The sequence below is a fragment of the Ranitomeya imitator genome, chromosome 7 (genome assembly GCF_032444005.1).
Source record: "Ranitomeya imitator isolate aRanImi1 chromosome 7, aRanImi1.pri, whole genome shotgun sequence".
Classification (NCBI taxonomy): Eukaryota; Metazoa; Chordata; class Amphibia; order Anura; family Dendrobatidae; genus Ranitomeya; species Ranitomeya imitator.
This window is the reverse complement of record NC_091288.1, coordinates 155,635,073-155,655,900: the sequence shown is the minus strand read 5'-3', so window position 1 is coordinate 155,655,900 and position 20,828 is coordinate 155,635,073. Positions and strand designations below refer to the sequence as shown.

The following is a 20,828-nucleotide window of genomic DNA, read 5'->3' as shown; positions in this document are numbered from 1 at the left end:
CAAAAAATATTTTTTGCGTTACCACATTTTGAGAGCTATAATTTTTCCATATTTGAGTCCACAGAGTCATGTGAGATCTTGTTTTTTGCGGGACGAGTTGACGTTTTTATTGGTAACACTTTCGGGCACGTGACATTTTTTGACGCTTTTTATTCCGATTTTTGTGAGGCAGAATTAGCAAAAACCAGCTATTCATGAATTTCTTTTGGGGGAGGCGATTATACCGTTCCGCGTTTGGTAAAATTGATAAAGCAGTTTTATTCTTCGGGTCAGTACGATTACAGCGACATCTCATTTATATCATTTTTTTATGTTTTGGCGCTTTTATACGATAAAAACTATTTTATAGAAAAAATAATTATTTTTGCATCGCTTTATTCTGAGGACTATAAGTTTTTTTTATTTTTTTGCTGATGTTGCTGTATGGCGGCTCGTTTTTTGCGGGACAAGATGACGCTTTCAGCGGTACCATGGTTATTTATATCTGTCTTTTTGATCGCGTGTTATTCCACTTTTTGTTCGGCGGTATGATAATAAAGCGTTGTTTTTTGCCTCGGTTTTTTTTTTTTTTTTCTTACGGTGTTTACTGAAGGGGTTAACTAGTGGGCCAGTTTTATAGGTCGGGTCGTTACGGACGCGGCGATACTAAATATGTGTACTTTTATTGTTTTGTTTTTTTATTTAGATAAAGAAATGTATTTATGGGAATAATATATATTTTTTTTTTTCATTATTTAGGATTTTTTTTTTTTTTTTTTACACACTTGCAAAATTTTTTTTTTACTTTTTTGCTTTGTCCCAGGGGGGGACAATACAGATCGGTGATCTGCCAGATTGCACAGCACTCTGACAGATCACCGATCTGTCAAACAGCGCTGCAGCGTTACCAAGTGCCTGCTCTGAGCAGGCACTTGGTAAGCCACCTCCCTCCCTGCAAGACCCGGATCCGCGGCCATCTTGGATCCGGGACTTGCTGCAGGGAGGAGGTAAGAGACCCCCGGAGCAACACGATCACATCGCGTTGCTGCGGGGGTCTCAGGGATGCACCGCCGACACATCGCGATCATGTTTGATCGCGGTGTGCCGGGGGTTAATGTGCCGGGGGCGGTCCGTGACCGCTCCTGGCACATAGTGCCGGATGTCAGCTGCAATAAGCAGCTGACACCCGGCCGCGACCGGCCGCGCTCCCCCCGTGAGCGCGGCCGATCGCCTATGACGTACTATTCCGTCCTTGGGAAGTAAAGCCCACCCCACATGGACGGAATAGTACGTCTAATGGCAGAAAGGGGTTAAAGATACACCTCACGGACACTCCCAATAGATACTGCTAAGAATATAGAAAAATAGGAGTATAGCGCCCAATTTAATAAGAAAATGTAAATTTTATTAATTAATTAAAATACCATAAAAAGCACAACACCAGGGACATATAAATGGCAGCACTAAAAATAAATTAAATATATAACCACAGTGTAAGGACAACATATATGTGCATACCTGTGTCAATAAGCCATTTTATGGTATTTTTTCCCACCGTTACACTATATTATATATATTTTAATAAATATTGTAATTTATACTGCATTTTGGACTTTGTTTCATTTTTTTTCTTCGTTTTTTTCTATATGTTTTCCCGATTTGTCCGATACACCTTCCATTGGTGCACATTGGTGGTTATAGATATATATATATTCTCTCCTCCCATGTACAATTGCTATGTGCACCGTGCCTTGAGATATATTTAGCCCCCTCATAGGGTATAATGCAGTCCCCTCATAGGGTATAATGCAATCCCCCAAAGAATATAATATAACCCCCTCATAGTGTATAATGCAGTCCCCTTCATATAGTATCATGCAGCCCCACAATAGAATATAAAGTAGACCTTCATAGAGTATAATTCAGCCCCAAATAGAATGCAGCCCCTTTCATAGAATATAATCCAGCCCCCACAGTATTATGGCCACCAGTACTCACTCACTGAGATATACAGAAAATCAAACAAAAAAAAACACAGAATACTCACCTCTCCTCCTCGTTCCTCTGCTGATCCTGGCTCTGTTTTGGTCTCAGCAGCTGCCCTGTCGTCTGCCCAGCACACAGCAAGGTGCACGATGAAGTGACTTCATCGCGCATCGGCTGTGTCAGAGGCAGAGGGGAATGATGGGGGTCGTCATCTGATCTGGCACTCTCCTCCATTATTGCTTTCTTTTTTTTAATAACAATCTTTATTGATGAGACAAATTTGACAAATCAAACAAGTTATGTTCACAAGTTTTTCAAGACATGCACTAATGCAACCAGTGAATCAATCCACATCATTATACAGTACATAAATGTCAAAAACCTCCCATCATTTTCTTTTTTGTCATAACGATTAAGTTTAACCTTTCAAACTTTCCAATCTTTAACTCATCATAACCATAGGAGGTGAGCGAAATATTTTAGATATTTACGCATGCTTATTCACCATGTGGGTCTGTGCAAGGGCAAATATATGCTTGTGCCTGAGCATTATATTTTTAGTATACCAATTAGTACCTTTGATTTTTTCCATGTTCTACCATGAGGTGTGATAAAAGATGTGAAATTTCTAGTTGTGCATAGCTATACTCCATGAAAGCTCTCCATTTGTTAAAGAATATATTTGCTGACTTTTCTTTGTGTCTTTCTGTCTCAAGTTTATCATATATTAATAACGTCTTTAGAGTACGGATTATATCGGTTAGAAGCCGTGTGTCTTTCTTCAGCCAGTTTCTAAGTATGCATTTTTGACCACCAATAGAGCTACAGTACATGTATTATCTGGTTTGATGGTATTCCGTCACTGCCTTCTCGCTGTTCTGTTACAATGTAATGGAATAGACATGCTTGGAGGGATTTGGGGATTTTAATTTTCCATACGCTGTCTATATATAAAAGGGACTCTTCCCAAACCACTTGGATAGACGGACATTCCTAAATACCGTGGAATAGATTTGCTTTAAGTAAATTGCATTTAGGGCATTTCCTTAAACAGTGTGCTGGGGCATCTTTGTATGAGAAATGAAGGCATAGCGTTATGCATCAATTTATACTGCTTTTTATCTCCATTGTTCGCTGATCATTGCTTTCTTGATGTTATCCCATCCTGCCAGAATTTTACCCTCTATCTCAGTCATTCAATGTTTTATTCCAATGGATAAATAACTCGGGCGTTATCAAAGAAAAAGTTTGTGTTAACATTTTTTGGTGCAATGTGGATAAATATTCTACCCCTAAACCATTTCCTATCGAGGAGTCAAAATTCCCTTTCCTTTCCGCTCTCCCAAAATCCTTTACCACTGAGCTATAGTAAGTAACCTATCATTTGACAATATTGCAGATAATCGGAACGGCAGTTTATATAGTTTTCTTAGAGCTTTCCCCATGGGCGTGGGGAGCAGTGAATATTCATTTCTCTTTAGCAGCAGGCACAGGCTTTAGCCGCAGCAGACTGCTCCTGCCTCCTGTCATCGGCTGCTCCACAGCTGCTGTTACACTGGCGCCGGGTGGGCCACCCTGACTCATGGGCCCCATAGCAACTGTGAGGTATGCTGCTATTAGCGACACGCCACTGGCTGGGGGCTTCTGGGGCCGCAGGGTCTTAGGCAGCTGCCGGCCCTGTATACCAGCAGATGTCAGTTCCTAGGCCCACCGGAGAATCCTGCAGTTTTCTGGTGGGCCAGTCCGACCATGGCAGCGATTAATATATATTAGTGTTCAAAGGGAGGGTCTGCGAAGTGATTGCCCATAGTACCTTCTATGAACAGAGAGTTCAGGGTCCATTGGAGGACCCTGTGGTTATCTGACTCCTTGTTGTTATGGCTTAGTATTGTATGTCTCAACAGTTACCTGTGTACTTTTAGCACATAGGCTAATGTACTGGTATATAGACTGGTACAAAATTGAAAAACAGAATTATAAATCCCTCTATGAGATATAAAGCAAAGTTAAATAAAGCACACATTTTTATTCAATGCGTTTTATAGACTATAAGTCCCATAATATTACACAACATGAACTTATAAGGTATTGTAATGTCTATAACAGCACTTAAAAAAAAGACACCATTTATGAAGATTTGTAGCGTTCCAGCATTATCAAAAGTCATGCAGCTAGATAGAACAATAAATAAAAAACTTGAGACCACCTGACTGTAAATAAGAAAAATTACAAACAGTTGTTCCTGTTCTCAAGTCCATTGGTACATTTAACAAGGAGTTAAGCTGATAGTATATCTTTATATTTTTATAAGCAATTCCAATATTCTCTTACATTACATTTCTATTTCAGCCTCTATCTGACTGCTAAAGATATAAAATAGAGAAGACCGTAGCATCAGATATAGAAAATATGTGAATATAAATGCCAGCCTCCAGAACCTGACCCAGTGCTCCTATATTAAAAGTCAAAATACAGCGGGCGAAACAAGTATTGGACAATTCACCATTTTTCTAAGTAAATATACTTGTAAAGCTGCCATTGCCATGAAATTCTCACCAGGTGTCTGTAACAGTCCATCCAATCCACTCGGGCAAAGAAATCAAACTCCTTCTTGGTCAGACCTCATCTGGAATACTGTGTACAGTTCTGGGCACCACATTTTAAAAAATACATCGAAAAACTGGAGCAAGTTCAGAGAAGAGATACCAAGATGGTGAGCAGACTGCAACGTATGTCCTACGAGGAACAGTTAAAGGATCTGGGAATATTTAGCCTACAAAAAAGAAGGCTAAGAGGAGACTTAATAGCTGTCTACAAATATCTGAAGGGATGTCACAGTGTAGAGGGATCATCAGTATTCTCATTTGCACGTTGAAACATGAGAAGCAATGAAATTAAACTGAAAGGGAGAAGATACAGATTAGATATCCTAAAAAACTTTTTGACAGTGAGGGTGATCCATGAGTGGAACAGGCGGCTGCGAGAGGTGGTGAGTTCTCTTTCAATGGAAGTCATCAAACAGAGGCTGAGCAGACATCTGTCTGAGATGGTTTAGTGAATGCTGCATTGAGCAGGGGGTTAGACACAGTGACCCTTGAGGTCCCTTCCAACGCTGATATTCTGTGATTCTATGGTCATAAATATAGTTATGTGTAATAATGAGTAATGACACAGGGAACAATGTTGAACACATTTACTGAAATGTATTTAATACTTCATACAAAGGTCTTTGTTGGTGATGACCACTTCTAGACACGTCCTGTATGGAGAAACTAGTCACATGCATTATTCAGTTATGATTTCTTCCACAACACACTCTTGAAATCCTGAAGGTTTTGTGGGCTCCTTCTATGAATTCTGAGCTTACTTCTGTTGGATCCAGGTCAGGTGATTGGCTCAGCCATTCTGGCAGCTTTATTTTCTTTTTCTGAAACCAATTGAGATTTCCTTGGCTGTGTGTTTGAGATCATTGTCTTTCTGAAATGTGCACTCTTGTTTCATTTTCAGAATCCTGGTAGATGGTAGCAGATTTTTTTCAAGAATATATCTGTACATTTGTCCATTTATCCTTCCTTCAATTATATGAAGTTTGCCATTGCTGTATGTTGAAAAACATCCCACACCTTGATGTTCCCACCTCCAAATTTCATTGTTTGTATGATGTTTTTGTGGTGATACACGGTTCTTTTTGGCCTCCAAACAGTGTGTATTATGCTATACAAAGAGTTCAGGTTTGGTATCATCTGACCTGACTTTATTCTCCCAGCATTTCATAGGTTTGTATAAATATTGTGAAGCAAACTTTAAACAAATTTTTTGTTCACCAATGGAGTGTTGCGTTTTGAGCATGCATATAGGCCATGGTGATTGAGTTACTTACTGGTTTTTTTTTTAAACAATTGTACCTGCTGATTCCAGGTCTTTCTGTAGCTCTTCAAAGGTAGTCCTTTGCTCTTGGACTCCTCTTCTGGTAATTAGTTTCACTCGTCTTGCTGTGAGCACCTGGTTTTGACCAGCTTATGGTGAAATTATGTTCTTTCAGCTTCTGGATTATGGCTACAATATTGCTCATTGGAACATTCAGTAGTTTTGAAATTCTTTTGTAAGCAATGCCATTAGTATGTTTTGCTACAATAAGGTTGTGAAGGCCTTGAGGCAGCTTACTTACTTACTTTTACCTATCATGAGATGTTTCTTGTGTGGCAGCTTGGTAATGAGACACCTTTTTAAAGGCCATCCATTGTACCATCTGATATGATTTTTCACTAAGTGGTAGATTTTCTTTCTAACTACTGATAGATTTCAGCTGGTAATGACTTGCCATGGCTTTTTGTACCTTTTTCTTCATGTGTTCAATACTTTTTTCCTGTGTCATTTCTCATTACACATAAATGAATTTATGGAGATTTGTGAGTTAATTTCTTTACCTGTGTGGATTGGATGGGTTGTTACCGACATCAGGTGATAATTTCATGTCAATAGCACCTTTAGAAACATATTTACTTAAAAAATTGGTGACACTGTATATGAATGCACTATATTATTATTTCTTAATATAGCACCTTTTATTCCACGGCGCTGTACATGTGAAAAGGGGTATACATACTAAAAAACAAGTACAATAATCTTTAGCAATAGAAGTCACGACTGGTACAGGAGGAGCACGGTGGCGCAGTGGTTAGCACTGCAGCCTTGCAGCGCTGGAGTCCTGGGTTCAAACCCCACCAAGGACAACATCTGCAAAGAGTTTGTATGTTCTCTCCGTGTTTGCGTGGGTTTCCTCCGGGCACTTCAGTTTCCTCCCACATTCAAAAGACATACTGATAGAGAATTTAGATTGTGAGCCCCATCGGGGACAGTGATGATAATGTGTGCAAAATGTAAAGCCCTGCGGAATATGTTAGCACTATATAAAAATAAAGATTATTATTATTATTATTATTATGACCCTGCCCGTGAGGGTTCACAATCTACAAGGGATGGGTGAGGATGCAATAGGCGAGGGCAGAGCTGGTCGTGCACCGGTTTAATGGTAGGTCTTCAGGTTCCTTTTGAAGGTTTCCACGGTAGGTGAGAGTCTAATATGTTGGGGTTTAGAGTTCCAGAGTACTATATATTCACTAGCATGTAAAAGTTTACGTACCCCTGGTCAAAATTGTTATTGTGAACAATTAAGCGAGTTGAAGATTAAATGATGTCTAAAAGGCCTAAAGTTAAAGATGACACGTTTCCTTTGTTTTTTTTAGGTAATATATATATATATATATATATATATATATATATATATATATATATATATATATATATATATATATATATATATATATATATATATTTTATTTTTTTTTTTTTTTTTTTCTTTATTTTTTACATTTTAAAAATCACAAAAAGTAAAATAGGCTGATGCCAAAATTCGGGCACCCCTCGAGATTTGTGTGCTTAGATACTCAGATAACTTTAACCAAGGTTTCAGACCTTAATTAGCCAGTTACAGTTGTGGCTTTTTCACTATAATTCTTGTGAAAGACAAAGTGATGCAAATTTGCCAGATTTATAATAACCCAGCCTCCTATAACTTTGTGCCAAAAAAACAGCAGCCATGGGTTCTTCTAAGCAGCTGCCTAGCACTCTGAAAATGAAAATGGTGGAGGCCCACAAAGCAGGAGAAGGATATAAGAAGATAGCAAAGCATTTTCAAGTTTCCCTTTCCTCAGTTCGAAATGTAATTAAGAAATGGCAGGTAACAGTAGCTGTGGAGATCAAGATAAGGTCTGCAAGAACATGCAAAATATCTGTGAGAACTGCTCGTAAGATTGCTAGAGAGGCAAATCAGAATCCCTGCTTGAATGCAAAAGACCTTCAGAAGAATTTGGCAGACTCTGGAGTTGTGGTACATTGTTCTACTGTTCAGAGATACCTGCACATACATATGGCCTTCATGGAAGAGTCATCGGAAGAAAACCTCTCAAGCATCCTCACCATAAAATTAAGCATCAGAAGTATGTAAAATAATATCTAAATAAGACTGATATATTTTGGTAACAAATCCTGTGGACCAATGAGGTTAAAATAGAACTCTTTGGTCACAATGATAAAAGGTATATGTGGAGGAATAAGGCAACAGAATTTCAGCAAAAGAACATCTCGCCAACCATCAAGCATGGGGGTGAATAAATCATGCTTTGGGGTTGTGTTGCAGCCAATAGCACGGGGAGCATTTCACGCTTAGAGGGAAGAATAGATGCAACAAAATTTCAACAAATTCTTGATACAAATAGAACGCCATCTATAAAAAAAAAGCTGAAATTGAAAAGCGGATGGCTTTTACAAATGGATAATGATTCTAAAGACGCATCAAAATCCACAATAGACTACCTCAAAAAGCGAAAGCTGGAGGTTTTACAATGGCTCTCACAGTCCCCTGATGTGAACATCATTGCAAATCTGTGGCACGCAAGACAGCCCAGGAATCTCACAGAACTGGAAGAATTTTCCAAGGAAAAATGGATGAAAATCCCTCAAACAAGAATTTAAAGATTCTTGTCAGGCTACAAAAAGCGTTTACAATCTGTGATAATTTTAAAAGGTGGCTACTAGGTACTAACCGTGCAGCATGCAGGGTGGCCAAACTTTTGCATCAGCCCATTTTCCTTTTTGTAATTTTTAAAATGTAAAAAAATGATTTTTTTTTTTTTTTGCCTAAAACACAAAGGAAATGTCACCTTTAACTTTAGGCCTTTTATAGATCATTTCATCTTCAGGTTGCTTATCTGTTCACAATAACAGTAATTTTGACCAGGGCTGCCCAAACTTGTGCACTTGTACACGTTATATATAAATATATAGTGAGATTGTGTTCACAGGCGATAGAAAGGGTCATTGATCAACTATGGTGCAAAATCCATGTGTGCACATTAATTATCCACATATACAGTTGTGGCCAAAAGTTTTGAGACTGACAATTTAGATTTTCACAAAGTTTGCTCCTTCAATGTTTTTAGGTATTTTAGTCGGTTAGTCAGTCAGTTTCAATGGCTACTGAATTACAATTATCAGCATTTCATACTTTTTCAACTTTTTTTGAAAAATACATCAAGCTTATGGAAACACTCAATATTTACAGCACTGACTCTTCTTTTCCAAGACTTTTATAATTCACCCTGGCAGCTGGATATCAACTTCTGAGCAAAATCTTGACTGATCACAATCCATTCTGTCTAATCAGTGCTTGCATTTTATCACAATTTCTGTGTTTTTGTTTGTCCACTTTTTGAGCATTGACCACAGCTTCTCAATCGGATTAACACCTGGGATGTTTACTGTCCATGGACCCAAAATCTCAATGTTTTGTTCTCCAAGCCACTTTGTTTTCACTTTTGCCTTGTCTTATGGCTCTCTATCATGCTTGAAAAAGTTTTGTTAATCATCAAATTACTCCCGGATGATTATGACAAGTTGCTCTTGGAGGATTTTTAGATCCCATTCTTTATTCATTTCAGTGTTCTTTGGCAAAGTTTTGAGCGAGCCCACTGGCTTGTATTAAGAGCAACCTCACACATGTTGGTCTCAGGATGCTTTACTGTTGGCATTAGAACTAACTAGGAAGCAGAAAAAAGCACACTAGGGTCTTATCTGATTAACAATTATATATTTAAAAAGGTTATGCTAACTTGGTGAGGTTGTGTACACACAACACTGTAAAAGCATAGAAAACCAGCTGCTGCAGGTCCACCAGTCATCAGACCAGAGAAGACACGGAATGGGAAAATTGTAGATATTCTGCACTGCTGGTAGTTGAAATGGTAATGCCAGGTCCAAACAAATAGATTTGTGTTTTTTTTTTATTATGTCAGCGTGTTTTGAAGTATACACACCTCTTCATCGGGACAAAAAACTGTAGGCATGACGCACGACTCATGGCAGTTCTTATAATTTCCTCTTCATTTTTCCAGATGTCCCAAACAGGTTGAAGGACAATTCAAAGAAAATATCTTCACCTTATCCTTTGCAGTTCAATCCCCACAGAAAGTCAGTCTGTTCTGGATGTTTTCCTTGCAGAGCAGTGGCTTCTTTGCTGTCGTTTTCAACACCAGACTAAGAAAAGCCTTTGCCTCACTGTGTGTGCAGATGTACTCACATCTGACTGCTGTCATTCCTGAGCAAGCTCTGCACTGGTATTGAACTGATAATTTTGATAAATCCTCTTTAGGAGATGTTCCTACGACTTGCTGGACTTTCTTGGGCAACCTAGTGCCTTATTCGCCTTATTCACTACCACTGAACCTCTGTCATTGAAATTTTTGATGATTCGATAATTAATAGATTTAGGGATAATATTACAAGCAGCAATGTCCTTGCCTGTGAAGCCCTTTTAATGAAAAGCAATGATGACTGCACTTGTTTCCTTGGAGGTGACCATGGTTAACAGAAGAAGACAATGATTTTGAGTACCAGCGTCTTTTTAAATCAACTTGCCTGTTCTTATAATTCAATCAGCATGACATAATGATGTCAACTGCCTTGTACTTGTTAACAGTTTTTCCTGAGTTGACAAGAAGATCACTAAGATGATGTAAGCAGGTCAATTTGCTGTAGGGCTGAAATTTAGTGTACATGGTTTTTTTTTGTGACTTAAGTTAATTTTCATGGCAAGAAATTACTTTTCATTGTTTTCTAATATATTTGGTCCTTCTTCATAACTATCTACAAACTAGATGGTGGCCCGATTCTAAGGCATCGGGTGATCTAGAATATGTATGTAGTTTATTTATGAAGATTTCCACGTAGTATATTGCACAGCCACATAGTATATAGCACAGCCCACGTAGTATATTGCACAGCGACGTAGTATATTGCACAGCCCACATAGTATATAGCACAGCCCACGCAGTATATAACACAGACCATGTAGTATATAGCACAGCCCACGTAGTATATAGCACCGCCCACACAGTATATAACACAGCCCACGTAGTATATAACACAGCCACGTAGTATATTGCACAGCCACATAGTATATTGCACAGCCATGTAGTATGTAGCACAGTGACTGTTATGATCAGGTGGACTTGGAGCAGCATGAAATGACCTTCGCTGGAGCAGTGGTAACTTTACTGACTGCAATCCCTGATCCTATTACCGCAGCTAGAAGTAGCCGTGGGGTGTGCCTAACCAGACCTAGACACCTCGACACAGCCTAAGGACTAAATATCCCTAAAGATGGAAATAGGAAAACTCTCTTGCCTCAGAGTAGACCCCCAAAGGATAGGTAGCCCCCCACAAATAATGACTGTGAGTAGGAGAGGAAAAGACACACGCAGACAGAAAACAGGGATAAGCAAAGGAGGCCACTTCTACCTAGATAGGAAAGGATAGTACAGGACACTATGCGGTCAGCACAAAACACTACAAAATATCCACAGCAGAAAAATACAAAAACTCCACCACCTAACTAAAGATGTGGAGAGTATATCTGCGACTCCAGCGAGTCCAACTAGACTGAGAAAAACATCAGGCACAGTCTAGCAGGAACAAAATAGAAACAAGATAAGCACAGAAAATAAACACACAGCAGTGTGTCTAAAAAAATGAAGAAAACACTTATCTTAGCTGAATTGGCAGCAAGCAGGAGGGGCCAGGCAATGGACCAACACTTCCAAAGGAACAATGATTACTGGCAAGGACTAATGAGTCCTGCACAGCTAAATACCCCAGTCCGAATTGCAATTAGTAGAAACACCTGTCCAAGACTGCTGCTCAGGAATAACTGCATTACCATCAACAACCACCGGAGGGAGCCCAAGAGCAGAATTCACAACAAGTGACGTAGTATATAGCACAGCCCACGCAGTATATAAGATAGCCCACGCAGTATATAACACAGCCCATGTAGTATACAGCACAGCCCACGTAGTATATAGCACCGCCTATGCAGTATATAACACAGCCCACGTAGTATATAGCACAGCCACGTAGTATATTGCACAGCCACGTAGTATATAGCAGTGCGCAGCGACGTAGTATATAACACAGCCCACGCAGTATATAACACAGGCCACGCAGTATATAACACAGCCCACATAGTATATAGCAATGTGGGCACCATATCCCTGTTAAAAAAAGAATTAAAATAAATAGTTATATACTCGCCTTCCGTTGGCCCCCGGATCCATCCCAGGCCTTTAGCGATGCTCCTCGTGACGCTCCGTTCCCAGTGATGCTTTGCGGCAATAACACATGATGATGTAGCAGTCTCGCAAGACCGCTACGTCATCTGGGGTCATTGCCGCAATGCATTCTTGGGACTGGAGCATCGCGAGGAGCGGGACAGGCTGCCGCGAATGCCGGAAGGTGAGAATATAATGATTTTTTAAAAATTATTTTTAACATTATATGTTTTTACTATTGATGCTGCATAAGCATTAGTAAAAAGTTGGTCACACTTATAGGGTTAATGGCAGCGTTAACGGACTGCGTTACACCGCGTTATGCCGCGGTGTAACGCAGGCCGTTTAACGGACTGCTAAAACCCTATGTGGCCGCTGACTGGAGGGGAGTATGGAGGGGGCACTGACTGGAGGGGAGTAGGGAGGGGCCAATTCGCGGCCGGACTGTGCCTGTCAGCGACGCGGGATTTCCACGACAGACAGACAGACAAACATACGGAAGTGGACCTTAGACAATTATATTGTAGGATATTTATACAAACAATGCATCTGTCAAGGTGGTGCAAAAGGTAATAAACATAACAATAATAGAAAATAAAATAATAATAAATCAGAAAACCTACAAAAAATAGCATGTAGACAAATAAAGGGTATGAATATCCATTTATTAATACGGAGCGGGAGACGAGTTAAAAAAAAAATGCTGACATGATGTCACTGTTGCACCCAAAATGGAGATTAGGGAGTGGTGAGTACAATCAACTTTGTTATTTTGCATTACAGGATTTGTTTGGGGTCCACTTTTTTTTTTTTTTAAAGTGGAAAACCCCTTTAAGCTGTATGCTCAGGATGACTTCTCTTCCCAGAATTATAACTGAGGAGTAATGCTTAGATTGTATCAGAACACCCAGGGAGCAGGCCGGGCACAGTTTAGTCTATTTTGATGCTTGCCCACATCTAAACAATATATTCCACCAGAAGGGTTTTCAGAAGGGTTTGCATTACCTTTACACTAGTGTTTGTACAGGCATACAGATCAATCATTGCCCATTCTTGTGTGCTATATATAGTGAAAATACCTGATGTACAATCTTTGCCAAAGATACTTTTGCTTAATAGAAAGTAAAGAAAACACAGGTCATGATCTCACTGAAGCCATAATGTAGCTACAAAATAAAGTCACATATATAAAACACTGGATAAGAAAATAGTGGTCAGAGTCCTACCACTGTCAGTTTTTAATGTTATGTAGCAATCTTCATAGTGAAATTATGTTTGTATGCATGTTGCCATTATTCAGTAGTCATCAGCTACAAAGTGACTGCAGAATTTTATACCAAGCCTAAATAACCCCTGTAAAGCAATGCTAACGTTGTATACTTTTTTTTGTTAAAAAAATAAAAATGTGGTTTCTGTCACCATTTTCTGAGACCTGTAACTTTTTTCTTTTTTAAGCCAGTGGCATTGTATGAAGGCTTGTTTTTGTTGTTGTTTTGATTGCTACCATTTGGGGTACTTATGATGTTTTGGTTACTTTTATAGCATTTTTGGAGAAGGCGTCGTGACTGAAAATGCATTTCAGGCTTTATGATTTTTTTTTTTTTCATTTACTTTGCTTACCGTATTTGTTGGCTAATTTTATATAGCATAGTTTTGATTTTTACAGGTGTGGAAAGACAATTTTTTTTCCATATTTTATTAATAAATAGAATGGAAGTAATATAAGGGAGGGGATTCAAACTTTGATATTTTTTCATATTTTTAAATATTCATTTTAATTTTATTTTTTTTAGTCCCCGTAGGGGACTTGAACCCATTTGTACTATATACTGTTATATTATGTGTAGTAGAAATAATTTCTTATGAAGCTTAACTCATGGCAGGACTCCATGGGAGATACAATGATGGGAGCCTTCAGTGGGCCACATGCTGACATGGCAGCTCATCAGCATCAATGTTAGCCAATAGACCTTAACATTTAAGTGATTAGCAGCAATGTGAGCTAGCTTCACTCACTGCTGTTAGTGGCAGGTACCAGCTGTATAACACAGCCAGCATCCACCATAGACTTTGGAGCCTTCTTCATACACTCCCTGCGTTTATGTGATCACAAAGAGGTTAATGAAGATCATGGCACCATCAGTATACTTATCCAAAGACTTGTAATAGCTAAATATGAGTAGACTACTCATTTTTTATATTAAAGGGAATCTGTCAGCAAGTTTGTGCTATTTAACCTGAAAGGCGCATAATATAGGGCAAGAGAGAGCTAGATTCCAGGGATATATCACTTACTAGGATGTGTGTTATAGTTTAAATACAATCAGTTTGATATCAGCAGGAGATTTTCACTACATGACTAGATCTCATGTGCACAGCAATCCAGCTAATCTGTGCAACCCCACCCCATCACTGATTGGCAGCTTTCTGCCTATGCACAGTGTACACAGGAATCTGCCAATCAGTGGTGTGGGCGAGGTTATATACAGCCAAGATGTCTTAGCTCTTCTACGGCTACACCAGATAAAAACAGGATTTTAGCATAAGTACACCAAAGCAGTGCAGTAAGGGACACATTCCAGGAATCAGGCTCTCTGCCTTACATTATGCTTCTCTCCTGATGACCAATTCCCTTTGGGGTAGTATAAATTAGTTAAGTTATAGGGTTAAATGTAGACTCATATTGATTGTGACACATCATGTGACATTTTGTTATCAATAATTTATTTTTGTTGCAAAGAGTATACTACAAAGAAGCTGGCAATGCCCTCTATTTGTTGGTTCCTTGACTTTCGCTGGTGGATGACAATATCCTATAAGGGTCTCCACTTCACACTGAATCTTTATTACTAGAAAGAACATGGAGGATTGGACCAATGGTCGTGGTAAATGAGCGAAAGGGGAAACGACCATGAAAGCCTCCTCTCCTGAGTCTCCAAACCATAATTGGATTCCCAGTTTGGCCGTTGCCTTACCCGCCAACTCCCCTGATTTCCTTTTCCAACATGTTTGCTACTGATAATTTTTCTATTTTCGAGTGTATTGAATGAAAAGGAATGCTTTTAGAAAGCCTGCTGAATTATAATTTAGATGTAAGCTGTGTTTATAAAGCCAAATAATGCCCCCCTTTCTTTAGTCGCTGGTAACGCTCAATGCCTCGCTGTAGCACCACAAACAAAGAGAGGAAATAGGAGCTCAAAAACAAATTCTGATATTGGAAATGGAGTGCCCCAGTCACCAGCTTTCCATTTAGGTGTGTGCATTATGTTTTCCATTGTACAGCGGGCACCACTTACACAGTATTGTGCGAAAAAATACACTGGTTTAGGAAAAAACAACTATTCATGGACATTTGTGCGGAGCATAATATAGTTACACAATTACATGTTTTTATGTACTAAAATAGTGTGCGATAAAGGACTTCAACAAATAACAGGGCAATGCCAGATCGTGGGGACAGCTCATGATTACTACTATAATGGTTATCACAAAGTATTATAATATTATTAATAATATATGTTATAGTGGTCATAATGACAATCGCTATTGGAGGAAGAATGGCTTAGAAGGCTACTGAAGGATTGTAACATGGTTCCACCTTCGGCTGTTAATGTGGGCCAGTGATCGTCATGAACCATGCTTGTTATTCTGTTTCACTAAGTGGTTATTGTGAATGATGTTCGTAAACGATTAACAGAGATGATAATTGATGTTTTTTTTGTAGAATGCACTAGACTTCTTTCTTTTGATAAACTCCAGGTTGGCATTTTAGAGTATGGTTTTGCTGTCAGATTTGTATTGATTTTATGGATACAGTAACAGTAAGAAGACCAACTGTTTGAGGTCTGTTACATTCTCATTACTATTTTTCTTAGCTCCAATATTTTATCTGCGGCTTCATTTCTCCTATGGAATGTAACATTAGATTGTTAAAGTGATTGTCAAGGATTTTTAGAAAAAAAAAAATGGCTGCATAGATGATTTGACAAAGTAGATCAGTAATTTTTACATTTTTATGGGCACCTGGTAAATCTCCCAATGCCCCAACTCTACTGCCCCATTCCCACTGTCCTATTAGTTGTCCTGCTTTTTTTGACTGTTATCCACACAGTGGTCACCATACTACCATCCCCGATGACACCAGTCAGAAGGTCATTACTGCACAACTTCTAACAGACTGCCAGCATTTGGGGATTTACCAGGCTGCCCTTTTGTAGGAAGAGGATCACTACCAAAAAAATAGATTTACTATGTAGTATTTTATTTTAGCGATAGGTCACTAGTAGAGTTGGTACAAATGTATTCATTGTTGCGGCGTGACACATATGCCATGACACACCAGGCCGGTTAATCAAAAGATGAGGCATGGACGCCATCAGCTTAGGCTTCTTTCACACTTCCGTCGGAACGGGGCCCTCACGAAGCGTCGGCGCGAGGTAGCGACGGAAGTGTTTGCTTTCACATTTCCGTCTGCGTTGCCGAGCAGGAAAGATCGTGAGAGCGATATTTCCTGCTGGGCATGCGCAGTGTGAAACACTGGATGTGACGTACGGAAAAACGTTCCCTTGAACGTTTTTCCGAGACGACAGTCCGCCAAAACCCAACACATCCAGTGGATGACGCATTCAACGTATGGCCATATGTCGCAATGCGTCGCTAACGCAAGTCTATGGAGAAAAAACGCATCCTGCGGGCAACTTTGCAGGATGCGTTTTTTCTCCAAAACGACGCATTGCGGCGTTGGCCAAACGACGGAAGTGTGAAAGAAGCCCAAGAGGCGGTACTACCTCTCCCATTTCAGCAACCACAGACCGCTGTTATGTCCGATGGAATGGGACTTGCAGATTTTTTTTTTGTACCAACTGTAGACGATGAGTGATGACATCTGTCACCTGTGTTCTAAGTATACATGTCTGATGGAAGGCTTGAATGCAGTGTGTATGGAGCCTAAATTAGGTGACATATTATTGATTCTTCTACCACATCTTTTTCTATTCAGATATATTTTTTTTATCTTGAACTCCCCCTTTAAAGCACACATTGCTGTTAGGGTATGTTTACATGATCAGTAAATACTGCGGGTTGGTCATGGTGTACTTGTGCAGCATCCAACCCACAGCATCCAGATGTTACAGCATAGTGGATGGGATTTTAAGAAATCCCATGTCCACTATACGTCCAGAGATGTCCATGGCGCACCAGCAGAGACGGACATGTGGCGCGTCTTCCCAGACTGCAGCATGTCTATACATCTTGCGGAGACGCAAGCCTCCATAAGATAAATGCCGCCCGTACAATGTATTGGACGCAGTGAATCTGCACGGTTCAGTGAACACATGCGGAATCACCTGCGTTCAATAGACGGCAGCGCTTTGGACGCAGCGGATGTACACAGCATCCAAAGGGCTGCCAATTCCTGATCGTGTGCATATAGCCTTAGAGTGTGACAGCGCCTGTGTCAGCCTTTCCGGACTATGCGATGGTAACAGTTAAACAGTTACACAATTTCCAGTCATGTACAGTAGTTCTGCCCTTGAGAGTTTTCTGAACAGAGCAGTTTTCTCTCTTCGTACAGATTTATATTCGTCATTGTTATAAGTCATGCAGAATGGTTAGATGTGTGAATGGCTTTACCTTAGGAGAACTCAATAATATACAATATATAATGTAATCATTTGCTGCCCACAATATGTCCTACAGATCAGTATATTCGGCCTCAGTGATAATAAATCTTTTTCTCCTTTCAGCCCATAAAGCGGCAGACATTTTTACGAAGTGTGAGTATGCCAGTTGAGAATACGAGAATCCCTTCACCTCCTAATGACCCAAAGCGGCCAATTTTACAACGACAGACCTCAATTACCCAGACCATAAAAAGGTAAGAATGGACTGATACTTAATGCTACTGTTTTATAGAATCATGTACTATAGTCCAAGATAATATTGCTATATATATTCGATTTTATTTAAACAAGTAGCAAAATACCCACGGCTCGCTGAAAACGATATGTTACATTGCTTGCTAAGGTTACATTTTCAGTTTCACCCTGAAGTTGACATCTTGAGCGTTTAAAATTTGTTTTTTCATCTCTTCTTTCTTGTTAGTTTGGAGTTAACAGCTGTTTATTATTACAAATTTGTCATAAATCAGAAAATGTGTGACTACCTCACAGTCAGACTGGTCTAGTTGTCCATAGTAACCAATCAGAGCTCAGCTTTCACTTTACCTCAGCAGCTTCAATGCTGAAAGCTGCACTCTGGTTGCTATAGGCAACCAGAGCGCTCTTACTCTGAGGCAATTCTCATAAATGAGCCCCCAGTAACTTCTGCTACAGCTGGAATTACAGATTTTCGAGCAACTTATTAGGTTGCCCCACATTAACAACTGTATGGTTGCTGCCCCTTTTAAGAGCGACTCTTTGGGCGCTGTCGCTTTAATTCTAGAAGACTGGGCAAAAACTGTCAACTGTCAACACACAGACACCCATTGTCTCCTTTACTTCTATAGAGTCTAAATTCAGAAGGCCGAATTTCATAAAGTGGGGGAGATTTCGAGTTTTAATGTTTGCAGTATTTTTAGTCTGGTGTTGGACCAAAATTTCACTCAAATCGGGTGAAAAATATGGTTTTGTGTTCAGCGGGCCACCACACACAGATTTTCTGCTTTATATAGATTAGAAATACATATCTGATGAAGACTTCGATTAGATCCATTGTAAAAAAATATAATAAATACCATGGCAACCTGCAGGGCATCGAACATGACATTTTGTGTATATAGCTCCTGCACAGACGTATATATCTCTTAGTAACAGACACATGTAAAGACGGATCCCTACTTCTTAGGGACTGATGAAAGGGCGTATGCCTGCAGATTCAGACCTCATTGCTAAAAATCAGTCTGCGCAGGAGCTGTAGATGCAGAACAGTTATACTGTATAGGGATTTGCCAATTGTTTATAGATTGTTATTGATATTCATTATGGGCAGAAATCTACACGTCTTTACGTGCCTCCCCTACACATAAGATGGCCGGCGGCGGAACAATGCTCCAGCCCACTCTCCCATACACAGGGGCGCTCATTTGGTCAAGTGTTCTCTGTGACAAAGCCGTGATCTGACAGGTCAGCAGATGAGCCATCTCCCGGAGAACAGTACGATTGGCATGCATGATCGACACCTCCCCGATAATTAGGCGGGTCCCGTCCCCATACACATTAGAGTGTTCGCAGTACCCGTGGATATCGGCGGGTTCTTCCGACATTAGTCTGATGTGTACGGGAACCTGACATGCAGAGCACAGTGCATGGAGCCTACACTGCAGTGCATGGAGGCCTGACTGTCTTTTAGGTGGCGAATACGTAACCTCTTTATCTTTTGTTGGATTTCTATAGCCCTAGGTATCTCTAACACCCCATTGCAGATCAATTGAAAACTGAGCTGCAATACGGCAATTCTCATCAGTTATAACTGAGGTAAGGGCTAAATTCTGCCATCTACAAGAACCCCACATCCAGTTTATATGTCCCAGGTGTGATTTCAGAGGCACATTGCACTCGTTCATATAGAACACTCAGTACATTTTTATTCTCAGATATTAGTGGCTCAGGATTTACTGCATGATTCATCATTATAAGTTCGCATTGTGGTATATTCACAAATCTTTCTCTTGTATTTTTCCTGGAAGGAAGCATGTCACATTTGACAGAATCAGTACTATGCCAGTTAAGGGGCATCTGGCTCGCAGGAGACCTATATATTATAGGAAACGTCAAACGCTCTCTACATTTTTTTGCAGGTAGTTTTCGAAGTGCATGTAGAGTTCTCAATTCTGCATGACGCTTGATTGAGGTTTTTTGTTGGAGGAAAATGTCAAACCGTATAAAGATATCCTGGTAGATCTAATGGCTAACATGGCTAATGAATATTGGGCTTGGCGTGAGTTAACTTTCTTGCATGTTTACTGATTTCTTAAGTGTTTCAATTAAAGATAGAAAGCACATTTGGTCATACAGGGGTAAGTAGAGAAAGTTTGCTAGAGTAGAAAAAACATAATTACTGTTGTACAGATTGCAGATTTAGTTTTGTAACTGTGTTATTAATTTTCTTTTATCAGTTAGACCCAAGGGCTGAGCTTCCGCTCAACCAATTAAACAGGCTTAAAGTTTCATCCTTAATAAATAATATTATTGTAGAATAAACAACATTAGTAAAAAAAATATATATATATGTATATATATTTATTTATTAAAGGGTTCTTCCCATGGGATAAGTGATAAATATATGATCACAGGGGGCTTATTTCTGTTACCCCTATTCAGTGCAGGGGTTCACAACCATCTAAGATCAAGCGTTTTGATCATTCATTGGACAATCACCAAATTGTTTATATGTGCCTATAATTAAATTCCTATCTAAATGTGCATTAAGTGAAGTTAACAATTGCCTCTATGGCCATTTCTAAACATTCAAGGTGCCACAATGCAGTATACTAGCATTATTGCATTATATTTCTAAGTCTGAAGAATTCTTTGTAATAGATCAACGTATGCACAACCTAGGAAGGTGCACGGGTAGGTTCCCAAACCGTTATGATAAGTAAATACAAAACTCGGCACTCAACTTTGTGATGAGAAGAAATGGGTAATTTATTGTATCCCAAGAAAAAAACGTTTCGGTCACACAAAAGGACCTTTG

At 39.5% G+C, this 20,828-nt stretch overlaps 1 protein-coding gene across 1 annotated transcript in view; it reads left to right on the top strand.

The window, feature by feature from the left end:
* Positions 1-20,828, top strand: part of RHBDF1 (rhomboid 5 homolog 1) — a 236,502-nt gene that overhangs the window by 92,905 nt on the left and 122,769 nt on the right. The window contains exon 3 of the mRNA XM_069733937.1: positions 17,879-18,009. Within this exon, the coding sequence (XP_069590038.1) occupies positions 17,879-18,009 (131 nt within the window). The remainder of the gene's footprint in view (positions 1-17,878; positions 18,010-20,828) is intronic.